The sequence below is a fragment of the Nuphar pumila genome, chromosome 3 (assembly GCF_984573655.1).
Source record: "Nuphar pumila chromosome 3, dmNupPumi1.hap1.1, whole genome shotgun sequence".
Lineage (NCBI taxonomy): Eukaryota > Viridiplantae > Streptophyta > Magnoliopsida > Nymphaeales > Nymphaeaceae > Nuphar > Nuphar pumila.
In genome coordinates, this window is record NC_143251.1 from 32,302,815 (window position 1) to 32,322,020 (window position 19,206).

Genomic DNA, 19,206 nt, shown 5'->3' on the forward strand with positions numbered 1-19,206 from the left:
GGCGAAGGCCTAATGATGCTCCAGTTAGAAGGTTGGAGAAATGGGAAAATATATTAGTTAAAAGAGGTCGGGGTAGGCCTAGGAAGACTTGGATGGAGATGATAGGAAAGGATATGAATGCTTTGAACCTCACTGAGGACATGGCGTTGGATAGAAATGATTGGAGGAAAAGGATTCATGTGGAAGACCCAAAATGAATTTCTTTTTTGGTTCATATCGCTGACCCCAATTGTTTTGGGATGAAGGCGTAGTTGTTGTTGTTGTTGTATATATATATTATATCTAAACTATATATTATATACTAAAAATATAAAGTTATAAACTGAAAATATAATTAAAAATTATAAATTGAATACAAACTTGTATGTACGGGTAAAATGGTGTGTCCAGGTGTCGACACGTGTCCAGGTGTCGATGCATGTCGACACGGGCACGGAGGGCAAAATGGAGTGTCCGTATGACATAGATATTTTGACAAGGTCTTGAATATTTTAGCAACCATCCCTTTGAAAGTACAATGTGCACTCTCTGCCATTTAGATATCAATAATACTTAGTAATGAAATGAATTTGTTTGACAATATGGACTTGAATGACATGTAAATTGGATGTCATATTATCTGTTTTTGGACATTATTAATGGATAAACCAGCAGGGAATCTATCTCTATAGGATTCTTTTTGAGTCATATGTCAGAGCCTACTCATATGGTCACTTACTATGTTTAATCTTTTACTGTTTTTTCAAAACTGCAGATAAGAATGGTGAGGATTACTGAAAGGGTTGTGAACACTTACCATGCCCACATTTATATTGGCAAGGTGACATTAGCCCTTATTCACTTTGATTTATAGTTTTATCTTAGACTGTAAATTTCAATGGCTATAGTTAGTAAAACTAGCAAGTATACCATTTTCTATATATTTTTAAAGTTATGGAATATATAGACTGGGGAGCGAGCTGTACTTGTTCTGGATTCCATTCCATCAGACGCAATAAATTTGGCAAAGAGATGCAAGGTATTACTGCTATTATTATTTTGTTCAAATGTTTTATTTATTAGCCTGAACCTCAAAATGTATTTATTTCTGCTTAACATTCTATTTTCTGTGAGAACGGTTATTCATCGTTGCTTTTATCTTGTACTACTAAATTGTAAATTTTTTTGTTCTGTCCTGTTGCTTGATGTTTGCATCAATATGGAAACTGTGATAATCAAACAAATGTTGAATACTTGTAACATTTGTCAAAGTGGTTTAATTAGCTGATACAAAATTTGGCAGATTCTTACTAAAACATGTCTTTCTTTAATTTCTTCACAGGCACCAATATACATAAATAAGCAAATTGTATCAACAGATGCCATCCAAGTCGTTTACGGAAGGTGGAAAGGAAATGAAACGAAACCCAAGTATGATGTATTCTTGGACAGGTAATGACCTTATTGGGTGCTAAACATGAAACAATATTTTTTCTGTTGTTGGACCTTCTAAGCATTATCAGTTGATCTCTTTGATTGTAGCAGGCCTGTGTTTACAGTTATATAACACTAGAAAACATCTGTGTTGCTTCAGGTTCTTTACTTCAGTTTTCCAATTAAGTCTTTGGGTTAGATGAATTTTATCAAAAGAGGTTTTGATTGTAATCAAGTAATCAAGATTCAATAGCTTCGATGCATTTTATTTGCTATTATCATTTAAAAAATCACTTGAGAAAAAAAAATAAACGATGTCAATTTTAGGGTAACTTCGAAATTTTACTGTGTACTTTTTATTCTTTATGGTCATGTCACTGGCTTAGATTTTGTATTATGTTTTTCTTACTTTCAATAACCATAAATTAGGTTAATCATATACTAATGAGGAACAAGTGAGTCACCTCATTAGAGATAATCTGATTAGTCATGTCAATATCTATAGCCCTCTTCTGTCTATATCCATTTTTTCTCATAAATTTACACGGTACCTGTTCTTTCAAGCAGACCATGATGCGAGAAAGCTTCTTTTTATTTCTTCTTCCAAATTTCTGTATTTCATTCTCTAAGATTAGCTTTTTTTTTGTTCTTGTGCCCATCTTTCAAGACTGTCTTCCTCATTACTACTCTACATTGATGTCACCTTCCTCATCGTTTTATTCTTTTACTTTTCTTTGTAGTATCTTCTTCATGCATTCTTTCCTTCTGTCATAATATCCATAATACCTTTCCATCCACCTCTTTTTTTAGACTGCTGAGACTAAAAAATTCTTCACCATCGGTCAAAGGAGATAATGTTGCTATCATCATTCTTATTTCTAATGACTACTTGTGCCCCCCTCTCTCCCTCTTTCCTTTTTTTTAAATATTTCTTTATACTAGAAGATTGCACGCGTGTACACTGAGAATCAGAGTTGCGGCCTTCTCTAATGGAGGTTATAGAGCCAGGAGCGCCAAAGTTTTCTTGTAGGTTAGAAGCAGCAGTTAGAATTCCTTGTTTATATGAAAAAACATAAAATGGGCAATTATAAATAAGTTATGAATGTGTACCTGAAATATAATATGCCACTCATAAGTGGCTGGACAGAAATAAAATAAAGCTACTAACATATTAGAAAACTGCAAACATTAAATGAACCAATGGTAAATTGACAAAAATACCCCTGATTGAACCAAATATCATAAGATTACCTCTACCTACATAATAAGTTGTGTTGAAACACTCTCCCTTAAGTTGCATATTGTTCTTGAAATTGTAAAAAAAATTATTCAAATAATCGTGTCATCCTTTTGACAACCTTTTTGAGAAGATGTTAGCCACTTGTGTTAAAATATGTGTATATATATATTTTACTCCTTTTTATTTTCTGTTATTGTCAGGGGTATTTTGGTCTTTTTCCCTTGTAATAAAATCTGTCCTTTAGGGACAGTCTCTTATTTTTTTATTTCTTATTTTTATTCTTGGTCCTTTTTCCAAAAGACCAAGGGTTCTTTGGGTATTCTTTCAAAGAGTTGTTGGGGGCTCCCCAACGGTCATTTTTATGACCATTGGGATCTCCCAACGACTCCTTGGGAGCTCCCAATAGCCTCTTTTAGTGGTTGTTTTGTGTATAAATAGGGGTTAAATGTCTCTTGTATAAACAATGCTTCTCTTAAACATTTATGCTCAATAAAGATGAATATTTTTTATATTTTGTTTTTATATTTAGTTCCTTAATGTGTTATATGCACTTAGTGCTTGTGTTGTTGCCCCTTGATGGCTATTGTTCTGTCCTATAGTGGACTCATGCTTGTGCACATTGTGATTGTGATCTTGTAAGCCCTTAGTGGCATTGGTTTATGCTTATGCACTTTTGTGATCACAATCTTGTAAAGCCCTTAGTGGCATTGTTTTTATATTTTTCGCTATTTCATTACATGGTATCAGAGCCAAGAATTTCTTTTTGGCATTTTGCCTCTTTTGGGTCTTGGGATTCTTTGGTTCGAGTTTGTGCTTTATAAAGGATTCATGATCGTTGTGTGACTCGAATTTAAGGGAAAACTAGACCTGGTATGTATCTTATTTGTCTTATCTTTTTCATGCATTATGTATGAGGAAACACTTATTTTCTTTAATATATATATATGTTTGCCTTTTTTTTATTAAAACAAAAAAAGGCTTTGAATGTTTTTTTTATTATTGTTAGACTTGTTCTTATAAGGTTTATTTGTTTAATCTTGTGAAATTATATATATATATATATATATATATTGAAATCATGTTTGAATCTTAATTTTTCAAAAACTTGTTTTATTTGATATATATATATATATACACAATTTTGTATGCTTGAGTATTTGTTGGCTTTTGTTCTATTATTGAACTTTGTTTTGTTCTTTCTTGAAAAATTGTCATATATTTTAAAATAATTTGAGAAATTTTAAAATAATGGTGTTGTGTGTATTTCATAAGTATGATCTTATAAAATTTTGCTTAAACTTATTTTTAATTTTTCTCTTTACTCTTGGTGTATTAAAAGTAGCATATGAAGTATTACAAATTATGATCTAGCTTATGAAAAAATAATTTTTATATTGATATTTGATCCTTATGCACTTATGCTTGCCTTGCATAATGAATAAGATTGTTTATTTGTGCATAAGGTATTGAGCATAATTTCTTATAGGAAGTCATTCACTTTAATAAATGCCTTTTATAGTCCTTTTGTGGGATAATAGTTATGATATTGAGTGTTTGTCTTGTTGGTCTGTTTTGTGGTCTTTATGATTATGCTATTTTCTTAGTCTCATGGCTCTTTAATGAACATTATCTTACATGTTTTGCATAGGATTTAAATATTATGTTTATATTGAACACTTAGTTTAAATAAAATATTAGGTTGGAAATCATGAAAAACTTCTTTGTGTTTTCCCTTTGTAGGTGTTGTAAGTGTTTCTTTCATGGTTCACTTTAGTACTTGTCTATTATTGGTGAACGTGTTTGTCCACTTAGATCTTTGGTGGACATGTGTTTTCTTAATTAACAACTCTTGATTCATTATATACTTATTATTTATAAAATATAATTTTTTATATTGTGCCCTTAGTGCCTTAAATCTACCACTTGCATATATGCTTAAATTTGTTCCTATACATGTCTTGTGTATAAGATATGTGACTTTAAGTTATTTAGATTATTGATATACGTGAGCTCTTTTAATTTCTTTGTGAGTATCCATGATTAGTTGTACCTGTGTATACACTTAGTTTTCTTAGTTTTCTATATGGTTATTTGAGAATCTCTATATATACCATCATTATCCTTGTATTTAACCTTATAAACCCACTTGCATCTAATAACCTTTTGGCTTCTCTGTGTCTGTACGATGTCCCAAGTATCATTATTGTTCATGGCTTCAATTTCTTTAGCCATGGCCTCATCCCATCGAGTATCTTTGGCTGCCTTATAATATGTGGATGGCTCTCTAACCTTCATGAGTTCACTTAAAAATACATGAAATTCAATAGAGAAGTGATCATAAGAAATAAATCTATTAATCAAATATATAATCCTTCTGGAACACCTTAGCTCGTGCACAATCAAGTCATTTGGACTGGTTAGGTGCTACGGTAGACATGTCAGCAAGGGCTGGATTATGGATTGTGCTTTTTTGGCTTGCTTTTGATAAATTATCATTGGCATCTCGGCATTCTGCACTTTTTAATCAACTTCTAGCACCATCTGGAATTTCTTGCATCTAATTTCAGTGTGCATCAAAGTTCACTAAGGTCTTCCCCTTGATCATTCAGCCGGATGTCATCTCCACTCTCCAGTGTTTCTTGGAAAGAAAACCTGCTCCTCTTTCCTCTAATAATAAGGGTGCTTCACTTGTTAATCTCAAAGAAGAATTGGACTTTGATTCATCAAATATAATGTGTTTAAGAGAACCTGCATCTTTTCAGAGAATAGCACTTGAAACCTTCTTGAAAGTCATAGTAACCAACAAATGCACAAATCTCTGATATGGAAACATAATTTTCTCTTTGGGGATTTATCAATATGAACATAGCATGTGCAGCCACAACTGCATATTAAAGAATAACGTAGGGCTGTTTTGGACAAAAATTCAAGGGGATATCATTCCATATCTCCAAAGGCTGCCTATTAATCAAGTATGTGGCAATATATAATGATTCAGCTCTTAAAAACTTAGTATGCCATTATTGAACATGAGAGATGGGCCAATTTCAGTGATATATCTATACTTCTTCTCAACTACCCATTTGGTTGCAGGGTATTCGGATAAGAACACTGTTTCTTTATCTCATTGTTATTTAAGTTTTAAATTCATTCGATGTGTATTCTCCCACTCCATCACATTAGAGAATACCAATATTTTCTTGAATCAATTTTCTACGGAGGTTTTGAACTTTTTGAATTTTTCAAGCATTTCAGATTCTGTTTAGAAAAAATAAATTCAAGTAAACCAGCAGTATCTTCAACAGAATTCATATGAAAAGATGTGTCAGGCAAAGAATTAATAGGTGAAGCCCCCATACATTATAATGAATCAATAAGATAACAAAGAATATCTTTTATTATTTAATTGAAAAGGAAGTCTAATATGTTGACCCAACACCCTTCACCAATAAAACCACTGGTATGACCATGCAATGAAAGGATACATAACCCATCTTACTCAACTTATTGACCAACTCAAAGGATCAATGGGATAATCTGTGATGCCAAGCATCTTTGTTGATACCTTGACTGACTAACAACAAATCATGCTTCTTTTGAGGTAGAACATCAATCACATAGAGATGCAACAAAGCAATGCTGTTATAGAGATGGGGTCCCATCAATGTGATTGCCTAGCTTGAGATACCTTATGTAAGGGGTAATTATTCCTTCTAGACAAATTGGGGATATCAAGTTGCTTCAGTAAAAGGTAAATTAGGCATGTTAAGGGCTGCACTAGGTGACGAGGGGTCCATCTCAGAAAGGAGAACCAAAGGATATCAAAGACATGAAATCAATAGGAATAAAGAGAAAGGCTGCTGAACAAAATCAGAAGGCTAAGCAAAAAAAACACAGCTGCTGAAAATTGAAATGGCAGATTGACGTCGATAATTGGCTAGCTGACATCTGCAATTACATCAGTAATCTGTGGTGTTTAGAAGAGAAAAGAGGAAGAGAAGAAAAAGAATAGAGAAAAGAAAGAAAGAAAATAAGAAAAAGAAGGAAGAAAGAAAAAAGAAAAGGAAGAAAAGATACAGAGAAGGGGAGAAAGAAATAAAGGAAGAAGGAAAGAAAGGTAAGTGGAGTAAAGAAGGGGCTGTAGGCAAGAAAATACAGTAAAATAGCTTGAAGAAGAAGAAAAGAGGGAGAGATAGATGGACCCAAACATGCTTTGATACCATAAAGGTCAATTGTAGGCTTTTCTGATGGAGGTTACAACTGTCCGGAGACCCAAAGTTGGCAGCACTTAGAATTCTTCATTTATATGAAAACCCATAAAAGGACCAATTACAGGTGAGTCACAAATGTGTACCAGAACCGCTCATAAGTGGCTCGAGATAACTACATTAAAGCTAAAAAATATTACCGCCATGATCATGCACCAATAATAGAAGTTCAGAAAATGCCCCTGACATTACCAAATATTACAACACTGCCATGCATAATAAGCTACATTTCAACACCCACACACGTAAATCATAATACTCAACTTAATGGTGCCAAGGTTTTCCCTACCGCGCTTCTGCTCATCTGGGGTCCCTTTATCCCCATGTCAAGGCAAAGTTCACCAAATTAGTTTCTGAATCCCATGAAATTTTGGCTTAATTTTATCTAGATATTTTCCTTCTTTTTTGAGCATGGAATAGGCATGAAAGCTTTCTTTATGTGGCGGTTTAAGCAAGTACAAAATCTAGGTTTGAAACTTTGAATATATTCAAATTCTGCTTCTGTTGAAGCAGATGAGCCATGGCTATCAATTTATGAGTATTTGTCACTCTTCTTTAGACTTTCACATGTTGGAATAAGTGTTATTGAATGTTAGTTTAAGCTCTGCAGAATTTGTGTTTTTAAGACAGTTTTTCATCCTATATGTAGTGCAACAGAAAGCCCTGATCCTGTTTCAGAGGAGCTTGATTTAGTGGGGAAAATGAATATGGCAATCATGGAGGAGAGTTACAAAGATGCAGGTTTGAAACAGTGACAGATCTGTACTTTTCTTTTCAAAGAGGACATCTTTTGGAATTAAGTTAGATCGGAGTTTTTATTCTCAAAACCAGCTTTGTGTGTGAGGTGCTCGTTAAATTTCCTTCCCTTGTTTTGCAGCTTTGTGGAGAGATAAGCTCAACAAACTTCGTCTGTCCAGTCATGACCAGTAGCTGGTTTTTCACTTAAAAGGTAAACTACCTTTGGTTGCTCTGGGTTTTATATCCCAAAAGAACATACATGATGATGAGTCATCTTTTGTCTTATAAGTGTTATCACAAAGAGAATACTTACATTTTGATCACCAAATGCGGTGCACATCCTTTGAATTTGATGTTTTAAAAATATAGAGGTTGCCTTGCAAGGACTGGGTTGTGCATGTTAAAATATGATGTATATATATAGATTATGACACATACACATATATATTATCATATATATGTCTATGTGTCTATCTACATATATAAATATATATATTTATTTTGTAATACCCAATAGGGGTAATTCTGTCATTTCACTTGTACGCGCATATCCTAGATATGCTTTCTTTTTCCCTTTTATTTTTTTTTCCTTTTTTACTTTTTTACTTTTTCTTTTTTTATTGTTTGAGAGGGGTCCACATAGAGTCGTTGGACCCCTCCAACGGTCATAAATATGACCGTTGGAGGGGCTCCAATGACTCTATGGGAGCCCCTCCTTGGGTCCCTTGCTGTGTATAAATAAGGGGCATGGCCCCATGTATTCTTCAAGCTTCTTATGAAGCATTTTATGAGTGAAATATATTTTTACCTCTTTGTGTGTTCGACCACTTTTTGTGGTTTATTTTGCCCATTAGTGGCCTCTTGTGTATGTGCTTGCTTTCGTGCTTTCTCTTGGAGATTTTGCCTATCTCGTTTGACACTTCATTACATGGTATCAGAGCCTTGGTTGAGAAGGCTTCATCGGTTCCTCTCTTGACAAGTAATATCTCTCCTCTCTCTTGTCTTCAAAATTCTTCTTTTATAAATGGCCAACAAAGATGCAAAAATTGATCTCTCATTCAAATTGGATGGGACCAATTACCGCATGTGGGCGGCCGCCATGGAAAATAATCTCAAAGGTAAAAAACTTTGGGGTTACGTATGTGGAACCATTCCGAAACCACAATTGAAGTTAACTAAGTTTGAAGGAGATAAGGAAAAAGCATTGAACGAAGAAGAAAAAGAAAAAGCTATTATTGATTACTCTTCTAAAATGGAAGATTGAGAAAGTGAGCATGCTAAAATCTTAGCATGGTTCATGAATAATGTCGAATTGAAGATTTGTGCAAATCTTGCAAAATTCAAGAAGGCTAATGAACTTGGTTTTTTATGAAAGGCATGTACATCCAAAGAGACCTTGCTAGGCACTTTTTTCTACAAGAAAATGTAAGAGCTACCAAACAAGGTGATATGAGTATTAGGGACTACTATAGTGCTCTATCCTTTTTATGGGATGAGCTTGTCCTTCTCGAACCGCAATGGGAAGGAAATGCTATTGCCATGAGACAAGAGCAAATGGAAAAAAAGAGGTTCTTTCAATTTATTCATGGGCTTCGTCCTGAATTTGAGCAACTTAGAGGATCTCTTCTTCATAGGGCCTCTACTCCTCTAAGTGACATTTTGGCCGACTTATGTCAAGAAGAAACTCGTTTGGCCTTGAAAGAGATGTTGATGAAGTACATGTCGTGTCTAGACCCGGTAACAATGTAAGATCATATAAACCACCACATTTTTGGAAGAATAATGGCGGTGGAGGAAGAAAAATCATTTGTCATAATTGTAATGAATCGGGCCATATTCGTCCGGATTGCCCTAAATTAAAAAAGAAGGTGGCTTCCGTGGGTGAAACTCCTCCAATTATCAATGAAGATTCAAAGAAGGATGGTGACATAAAGGAGTCCATCGGTCATCTAACCGAAACTCTTCAACAATTTATAAAGATGAACTCCTCTACATCATCCTCTTCACCTTCCACTTCCGGTGCCGCCATCTCCTTATTCCCATGTATGACTTCTTGGATTCTTGACTCGGGTGTCTCTTTCCATATGACTCCAAATGCATCACTTTTGTCAAAACCAAGTCTCAATAAATTCAAATCATATGTATCCACCGCTGATGGAACATCCTTGAATGTTGAAGGCATTGGAAATCTTGAGAAAACTTATGACCAAAACAAAGAATTTTTTGTTCCCAAAATCCGAATTATTCCAAAACTTAATCTAAATCTTTTTTTCGTTTCTCAAATTACCGATTTTGAGTGTAATGTCTCTTTTTCACCAACCCATTGCTATGTGCAGGATCTCCAGTCCAGGAAGCGGATTGGGCAAGGCCATAGAAGAGGGGACCTTTATTATATGGATTTTTTGTCTTTGCCATCCAAATCATTTTGTAATCATGTTCAATTTAAAGATATTGAGACTTGGCATAAGAGACTTGGACACCCTAGTATTTCCAAATTGTATCTCTTTCCGTTTTTGGAAAAATTTTGTAATACAAATACATTTACATGCAATGATTGTATTCTTGGGAAAATTCACTCTCTTCCATATTCACATAGTAATTTCGTGTCAAAAAGGCCTTTTGAACTTGTGCATTCCGATGTATGAGGACCGGCACTCGTTATGTCCAAAGGGGGCTATTCTTACTATGTTTCTTTTATTGATGACTTTACTAGATACACATGGGTTTACATTATTAAGAATAAATCCGATGTCTTCACTAATTTTAAAGAATTTCACGTTCTTGTTCAAAATCAATTTCAACACAATATAGCCATATTTAGATCTGACTCGGGAGGTGAGTACATGTCTAAAGATTTTCAAAATTATTTTAAAACAAATGAAATTTTGCACCAACGATCTTGTCCTAAAACTCCGCAACAAAATGGTCTTGCGGAAAGGAAACATAGACATTTAATCGAAACCACAAGAACTCTTCTTGTGTCTAAAAATGTTCCTAAAAACTTCTGGGCCGAAGCTTTTCTTACCGCAACATATCTCATAAATCGTATGCCCTCTTCTTCTTTAAAAAATGTTTCACCTTTTGAAAGGTTATTTAAAATTACTCCATATTTTAATAGACTAAGAATCTTTGGATGCAAATGTTTTGTACTTAGTCAAGGACAAGATAAATTGTCACCTAAAGCTCTTGAATGTGTGTCCATTGGCTATGGTGAAAATAAAAAAGGCTATAGATGCTATGATATTCGAAACAATAAACTGTATGTGTCAAGAAATGTAAACTTTATTGAAGAAAAAAATGGTTTCGATATCCACACATCTAGGGAAGACATCGATTATTCTTTTCTATTTGACTTAGCTCCTAGAATTGAGTCCCCTGAGGCAATTATTTGTGATACTACTTGTGATGGCATCTTACATTATAATAATATACCACAACATGATAATGTTTCCCAAAATGAAAACCTTAATGATATAAATGTATATACCCGGCGGTTAGGAAATGAACATCAACCTGCTATTGACAGATACTCTCAAGACTTCTCTTTAGAAGAATCTATTGACAACAATCCATCTAGGAGATCTTCTCGTACTAGTAGGGCACCATAAAAATTTGTGTCTTATGAATCATTTTCTCCGAATTATAGGACTTGTCTCATGTTAATACATTTGTATCATGAGCCTACCTCATTCAAGGAAGCTAAAGATCATCCACACTGGATTGAAGCTATGAAAATCAAATTAGAGGCTCTTAACAAAGCCCAAACCTGGAGCATTATTCCTCAATTGGGTGTAGATGGGTATATAAATTCAAAACCAAATGTGATGGGTCTCTAGAAAGATACAAAGCTCGCTTGGTTGCAAAAGGCTACGCCCAAGAATATGGGATTGATTATGAAGAAACCTTTGCTCCTGTAGCGAGAATGACTAGTGTACGGACCTTAATTGCTTTAGCCTCCATCAAGCAATAGCCGATATTTCAACTTGATGTTAAAAATGCGTTCCTAAATGACACTCTGTGTGAAGAAGTTCTTATGGACCCTCCGTCGGGTCTTGAAATTGGGAAAGAAAATATTCTAAAATTGAACAAAGCTCTCTATGGTCTTAAACAAGCACCAAAAGCTTGGTATGATCTTTTTAGCAAAGTAGTTCTTGATAATGGTTTTTCCTCATGTTAGACAGATACTGCTTTGTTTGTTAAATCTTCTAATGAATACATAACAATTTTGTTGCTATATGTTGATGACATGATTATCACAGGTAATGATAAGAAAGGTATTGACCTTATTAAAAATATTCTTAAGAAAAATTTTGATATGTCTGACTTGGGTTTTCTAAGGTATTTCTTAGGAATTGAAGTTGCATACTCCCTCAAGGGGTATGTTCTATCTCAGATGAAGCTTGCCTCTGACATTATTGCTAGGTCTGGGCTGATAGATGACAAAAGAGTGGAGACTCCAGAAGTGATCAATGCCAAGGTGAGAGCCAGTGATGGCACTCCTTTAGCAGACCCCACGCCTTACCGTCAATTGATTGAATCTCTAACATATTTATCCATCACCAGGCCTGACATTTCACATGCAGTTCATAGTGCAAGTCAATTTCAGACTACTCCTACTATTCATATGGCAGCAATAATGAGGATTATCAGATACTTAAAAAATTCCATAACTAAGGGAGTATTCTTATCCTCTTCTTCACCTCTTACTTTACTTGCGTATACTGACTCCGATTGGGGGGGTAACCCCGATGATCGTATTTCTACCACAGGTTATTGTGTGTTTCTTGGTGAGTCACTTATCTCATGGAGGTGTAAGAAGCAGCATAAAGTCTCTCTCTCGTCTACCGAAGCAGAATATCGTGCGATGGCCACTACCACAACTGAGATTGTATGGTTAAGAAGCTTGCTTAAAGATATGGGTGTCTCATTCTCAACTCCTTCAAAGTTGTGTTGCGACAACAAGAACTATATCTATATTGTTAGCAATCACACCTTTCATAAACGAACAAAGCACATCGAGATGGACTGTCATTATGTTCGTGATGAGTTCTTAAGGGGCACCATTCAACTCCCATATGTTCCTACCGAATATCAGTTGGCGGACTTCTTCACCAAAGCTTTGCCATCGCCTCGCTTCTACTTCCTCCTTAGCAAACTCTCGGTGATCTCAATGTGTGTTTGAGGGGGGGTGTTAAAATATGATGTATATATATATATATATATATAGATTATGACACATACACATATATATTATCATATATATGTCTATGTGTCTATCTACATATATAAATATATATATTTATTTTGTAATACCCAATAGGGGTAATTCTATCATTTCACTTGTACACGCATATCTTAGATATGCTTTCTTTTTCTTTTTCTTTTTCCCTTTTCTTTTTTACTTTTTTAGTTTTTCTTTTCTTATTTTTTGAGAGGGGTCCACATAGAGTCGTTGGACCCCTCCAACGGTCATAAATATGACCGTTGGAGGGGCTCCAACGACTCTATGGGAGCCCCTCCTTGGGTCCCTTGCTGTGTATAAATAAGGGGCATGGCCCCATGTATTCTTCGAGCTTCTTATGAAGCATTTTATGAGTGAAATATATTTTTACCTCTTTGTGTGTTCGACCACCTTTTGTGGTTTATTTTGCCCATTAGTGGCCTCTTGTGTATGTGCGTGCTTTCGTGCTTTCTCTTAGAGATTTCGCCTATCTCGTTTGGCACTTCATTACAGTGCAACCAACATCTCGTGTTTTTGTGGGAATACTTTAATAGGTCACTTTTGTGGCACAGGAACCAAGTATGAGAAATAACTTATTTAGTCATTTTGATAAAAAAAAGGTGATTCCTTTTTTTATTTTTAATTGAGTATGAGGTGTTTGTCATTGTATTATAGGGTCAATTTACTCTCTTTATCGATTAGTGATTGTCAGTTAGCTATATCATTGATTTTTGTTCTTATATTTTTGTATTTTTAGTTTGTAACAGAGTTATCGGAAGCACATGTCCACTAGGGGAAGCGCGCTTCCCCGATACGCGCTTCGGAAGCGCGAAACGCGGCGCTTCCGAAACGCACAGGGAAGCATGCGTTTATTTTGGGAAGCGCGTACCCCATCAAAGGGGTACGTGTACCCCTTTAATGTGGTACGCGCACCCCATTAAAGGGGTACTGCTGTAACGCCCCAAAATTTCGAAACTTATAATTTCCTTGAAATAGTTGGAAAATTCCTTTTCTTTACAGAGTTTATTTCTAAAATCAGCGGAAACGATTTCTTTAAAAGAAAAAGGACAAGTTTGACAACCTTGGGCACGTTAGCGAGAAAACAAAGATTTACCATGGACGATCTGCAATATTACTTAGGAAAACATTTCTTCTATTTAAAGAGAGTATCAAGTTTGTACAAAATTTGGGTTTCCTCAAGGGAAAACCGTATCAAAAACCAAAATGTCCAGTAGAAGAACTACGAGCAGAAACAGTGGATCCTTAAATCATCTCGCAGTCGCGCCATCGCCTGATGCACCTAATCGTCACCTGTACCCATGAAATGAGTTAGTTTTGCGAAAAACTAGCAGGAGAGTACAAAGACAGAAAGAACTAAATTAGGCATAGATAATTTATGCAGCAGGTATTAACAAGCAAACTAAGCAGATAGACTGGAGGAATAAGCTAAGTACAACAAACTGAAAAGGGTGTGCATGCTCAATTTAGTTATTACTTGATAATCGACCATGCGGGTACATACATGGCACGTGAGTCGAAACAGTCGAGTCCAAGCCGAGTGTTCATTATGTTAAGTATTTTAATATACCTCGGTTGTCTGACTGAATCATATTCCTATGGAGACGACCGATGGTCGAGAGAGTAAGTCCCCAAAGCCTGATAGGGATGCATCCAACTTCTGCAGAAGTGTTAGGCTAACTTATGTAGCCCCTATCCCTCCCCCTAACCTCCGATGACTGGGGAAAAACGAGTCTTTTGCCCTTTTAAAAAGCCATAAATAGTCTGTCCATCGGAGTTGGTACCCTTCGTCCTCTCTCTTGACGAAGCCAAGTTGAATTGAGCGCGACGGGGTTTCTTAGCCGTTGCCTCATTTTTCATGCTCTGGTCCATTAGACCGAAACGAGCATCTTGCCTATGAAGGCGATCCCATTTTTTTATGTGTTTTTAACAACGTGCACTAAGCATCAATCGAGGTCATAAGACTCTCTCATCCAATCGTCGTAGTACTAACATGTCTCGCATGTTCAAGAAGTACACTTACGAGGAAAGGGATATAGGTCCTTAATAGGAGCCTCGGGAGTGTGTTTCGCAAAGATATAATGTTTTTTAAAAAGCTATTTTAACATTTCAAATCTTTCGAAACGACACACAACTTGCCAACATGTGGCATGTGATTTTCTCGAATCTGACATCCGATGATGCAGTGTCTGGGTGCTATGTAAGTCATGACACTGGTTTTGGTAAATGGGCTTCACAAATGAACTCATCACCCAACAACTTGATCTTGCCCCAGATCAAGGGTTTTCCCAAAACATATCGGGTAAAAAGAGGAATAGGTATTCCTCCCGAATATGCTGAGTCAAAGGCAAGGCAAAAACGAAAGACAATAATGCGAAAAGGAAGTGCCTGGGCGCGAAGCGCGACGGCAAACAGGAACTGCGAAAGCAAGGGACAAGGATCGCGAAACCGCGTCCTTGAATTAAAAGACAGTAAGTAGTAAATACGAAAACAAAAGCCTGGGCGCAAAGCGCGACGGCAACAGAAACAGGAAGTGCGCAAGCAAAGGACAAGGACTGCGAAACCGCGTCCTTGAATTAAAAGACAGTAAGCAGTAAATACGAAAGTAAAAGCTTGGGCGCAAAGCGCGACGGCAAACTGAAATAGGAAATGCGAAAGCAAAGGACAAGGATCGCGAAACCGCGTCCTTGATTTAAAAGTGTACTTATATACGTATAAGTATATAAATATATCATTAAGTCCTTTCGATCATTAATTATTTAAGCTTGATTTAATTATTTAAGTCTTTGTGCAACTTCTCCTACCTTGGGGTATTGCGAGAATGAAGCCGTCTACGAACGTAGGTGATCGTCGGTTTAGTTCGCGGGGCGCGAACGGGCTCCGTTGCGTAAACTGCAAAAAATGTGATTTTAGAAGGCATAAACGAGCAAAGGTAGAGAGGAGACTCGGCTTCTCCAACCTCGAAAGGAAGGGGGGCTTCCCACCCCCTTCTGTTGGCCTGTCGGAAGGCAAAAAGAGAGAGAGACGGGGTCGCAGGGGCCAAATGCACACCTGCGGCCTTCGGAAGATGAGGCAGGGGCCAAATGGCCCCTGCCGAGCTTTGCTTGACAGAAAAAGGGGCAGGGGCAAGAGGCCCCTGTCGGGTCTCAAAAAAAAGAAAAGGGCAAGGGCCTTAGGAGGCCCTTGCTGGAATTTTTTTAAAAGAAAATGGAGGGGCAGGAGCCTTCGGCTCCTGCCGGGTTTTTAAAAGAGAAAGGGGCAGGGGCCGATGGCCCCTGCCAATGGAACGAGTAGGGAGGAGGGAGCGCAGGGGCCAAAGGCCCCCTGCGGCTTAATAGGAGAGGAGGCAGGGGAGTGCAGGGGCCAAAGGCCCCTGCCGAGCCCTTGCTCGACAGAAAAAGAGACAGGGGCCTCTGGCCCCTGTCGGTTAAAAGAGGGGCAGGGGCCAAATGGCCCCTGCTTGGTTTCCGAGGGGTGAGGTAGGAGCCTTTGGCTCCTACCTCCTCTCTTAAGGAGAAGGGTAGGGGCCATCGGCCCCTACGTGGAAAGGGAAGGGCAGGGGCCATGGCCCCTGCCAGAATGTTAAAAAGGGCAGGGGGCTCCGCCCCCTGCCTGCTAAGAAGAGGAAAGCAAGGGGGGCGGAGCCCCCTTGCTTGTCGAAAAAGAGGAAGGCAAGGGGACGAAGCCCCTTGCCTGTCGAGAAAAGAGGAAGGCAAGGGGGCGGAGCCCCTTGCCTGTCGAGAAAAGAAGGAGGAAGGCTCGGCAGGGGCCGCCGGCCACCTTCCGGCGAATCTACGGAAGAAAAGAGGGGGGGGGGGGGTGTTTACCTGGGCTGCCGAGGGGAATGAGGTCGCCGGGAAAGGAGCTCGCCGGGAGGGGAGTGAGGGATAGAGTCGGGGGGTCGGGGGAGAGAGCAGAGAGTGAGGGGAGAGACGAGAGATGAGAGAGAGAGTCGGGGGGGGGGGGGGGGGTCGGGGGAGCTTCGTAAGCCCTCCTCTCTCCCCTCTCGTCTTTTAATAGGGAGGGGGCGCACACAGGGCCCGCCCCCTGTGTCGCCGGAGAAGCCCCTTGCCGTGGGCTGACAGCCCCTCTGAAAAAGGAGTTTTCGAGGGGCTGGGCACGGGTTGGATCCGGGTCGGGTCTGGACCCGACTCTTGTCCGATCTCTTTTTAATTTTTTTTTAAACTGGTTTTTACAACTGCAAGGTGAGATTTACTGTTTTATCCTTTTTTAAAAAGTTTTTTTTTTAAAAAAATTTAAAAGAACGAGTTTTTTTAGTAAGGGCAAAAAAGTGATTTTGAAAAACCCGTGAAAACAAAACTCGAAAGGGTTTAGGGTTTTTTTTTACGCCTCTGCTGAATCTGAGTCTCCTTCTCCCTTCTCTCCTCTCTCTGTCAACCGATCGACGAAATCCGTCGACCTGTACTGACGTCCGACGACCTCCACCGATCGACGATGAATCCATTCAGGTACGTACTACGTACCCATTTGTCCATCTCTTCTCTCCATCTCACGTAACTCGAAAGTAGCATGCAATTTCATAGGACTAAACAAGAAATGTAGGCGATAGAGTTGCCACCAAAATGGAGCTTGCATCCTCACCGCAACTCACGCTCCTGATTTTGCTGCCTTCCACGAGTTTTCAGAAGAGAAAGAGGGGGAAACCGGAGAATAGAGGTTTTCCGGCAACTCACGCTCCGTCAAGGGAGTTCACCTGTTAGAAAGTGACTTTGAATATTTTAGGTTCGATAATGAACCCATACACATGCACATTAAGTGTGAATATACCCACTTAAGGGAACAACACAAGCACATCAAGTGCTAATACATAAACCCATAAAAGGGATAAATATGACTTAAAGTCATAAGTTGAATATTATTGAAGAAATAGGAAGAAGAGGGTAAAAACCCTATACAATGGAGCATAAGCTCCTCCAAGGAGTGAAGAATACAAAGAGGAAGACCCCTATTTATAACACAAGAGAGGAGCCACATAGGGGGCTCCCAAAGGAGTCGTTGTTGTGACCGTTGGGGGCTCCCCAACAACTCTTTGGGGAGCCTCTCTAGGTAGCGCAAACCACAAAAAATAAATAAAAAAGAAACTAAAAAATAAAAGAAAAATTACATGCATATTCCAATTGGAATATGCGTAAAATGACAAATTACAAGAATACCCTTGAGGGTATTTTAGGAAAAGAAAATATATATATATTTATATATATAAATAGAGATACGTATACATATATATATATGTATACGTATCTTTATATATATATAAATATATACTCGTACATTTAAGGATTATATTTCAACATACATATATGTGTACGAATACACATATTTTAACACCCCTCCTCAATCTTTGCGGGGAAACGAAAAGATTGAAAAAAGGCGCAAGACTCCAAGAGGCTTCCGTAAGGATGCTATTGAAACTTGTAAATGCCTTCTTCCAATGCCTTCTAATGGTGAACATATGTCATGATCCATCCGGGGTACTTCCTTTTATCCTATCTCCAAGATCCTGTAGAATAACAACAAAGAAACAAGTAAAACATATCTTTGCACTTTACTCAAATGGAACATTTCTAACAAGATTAATTGAAACCATATCGGATGACACATCCGCAAAACAATGGTGCAAAAATATAACTTATGCATAGAAATTTGAAGCACATGATAGGATAATTATTTTAGTATGAAAAGTAAATTTAGAAAACCAAAGTTTCAAAATCATACATCATGTTAAAGAGTGAGCGGAAGCAAATTATGCGGAAATGAATTGCAAGAATGCATAATGCATTCATAAGGTCCACCATTGGACAAACATAACCCCATAATGGGGAATAACACAATGGTCCCCTAAGAGACACCACAGTAAGCCTACGAAGAGGCATAAGTTACATATGCTTTATTGAATGAGAGCCTAAAAGGCCATAAAGAGCATATGCATATACTATCATGAAATGAATTAATACTTAAAGGAATCATTAATGAACATGCTCCAAACATGTAATGAAGTGTCAAACAAGAGAAACGAAGTCTCCAAGCATACTTTAGACAAAATGAACACAAGAGTTCAAAAGGTTTTAAATCCATTTAGGAGGCAAAATAATGAGTGTTATTTGAGTAGAGAACCTTATATATTTAGAAAAATCTCACTCAAATGACAAAAAACTCATTTTTCATATCAAATACAAAAGTGGCCAAAAATATCAATTTGATTTTAAAATATGCATATCAAATATATGATTCACTTGTATCTAAAAGAAAGCGACATATGAATGAAATTTCATAAATTTCAACAATAG

At 37.4% G+C, this 19,206-nt stretch overlaps 1 protein-coding gene across 4 annotated transcripts in view; it reads left to right on the forward strand.

Annotated features, from left to right (window-relative positions):
* LOC149842505 (bifunctional nuclease 2-like) overlaps positions 1-19,206 on the forward strand; it is a 44,075-nt gene that overhangs the window by 7,941 nt on the left and 16,928 nt on the right. For all 4 annotated transcript variants that reach the window (XM_089999241.1, XM_089999239.1, XM_089999240.1 and 1 more), the window contains exons 5-9: positions 755-820; positions 947-1,018; positions 1,322-1,431; positions 7,571-7,662; positions 7,799-7,870. In XM_089999241.1, coding sequence (XP_089855367.1) covers positions 755-820; positions 947-1,018; positions 1,322-1,431; positions 7,571-7,662; positions 7,799-7,851 — 393 coding nt within the window. In that variant the 3' untranslated portion in view covers positions 7,852-7,870. The remainder of the gene's footprint in view (positions 1-754; positions 821-946; positions 1,019-1,321; positions 1,432-7,570; positions 7,663-7,798; positions 7,871-19,206) is intronic.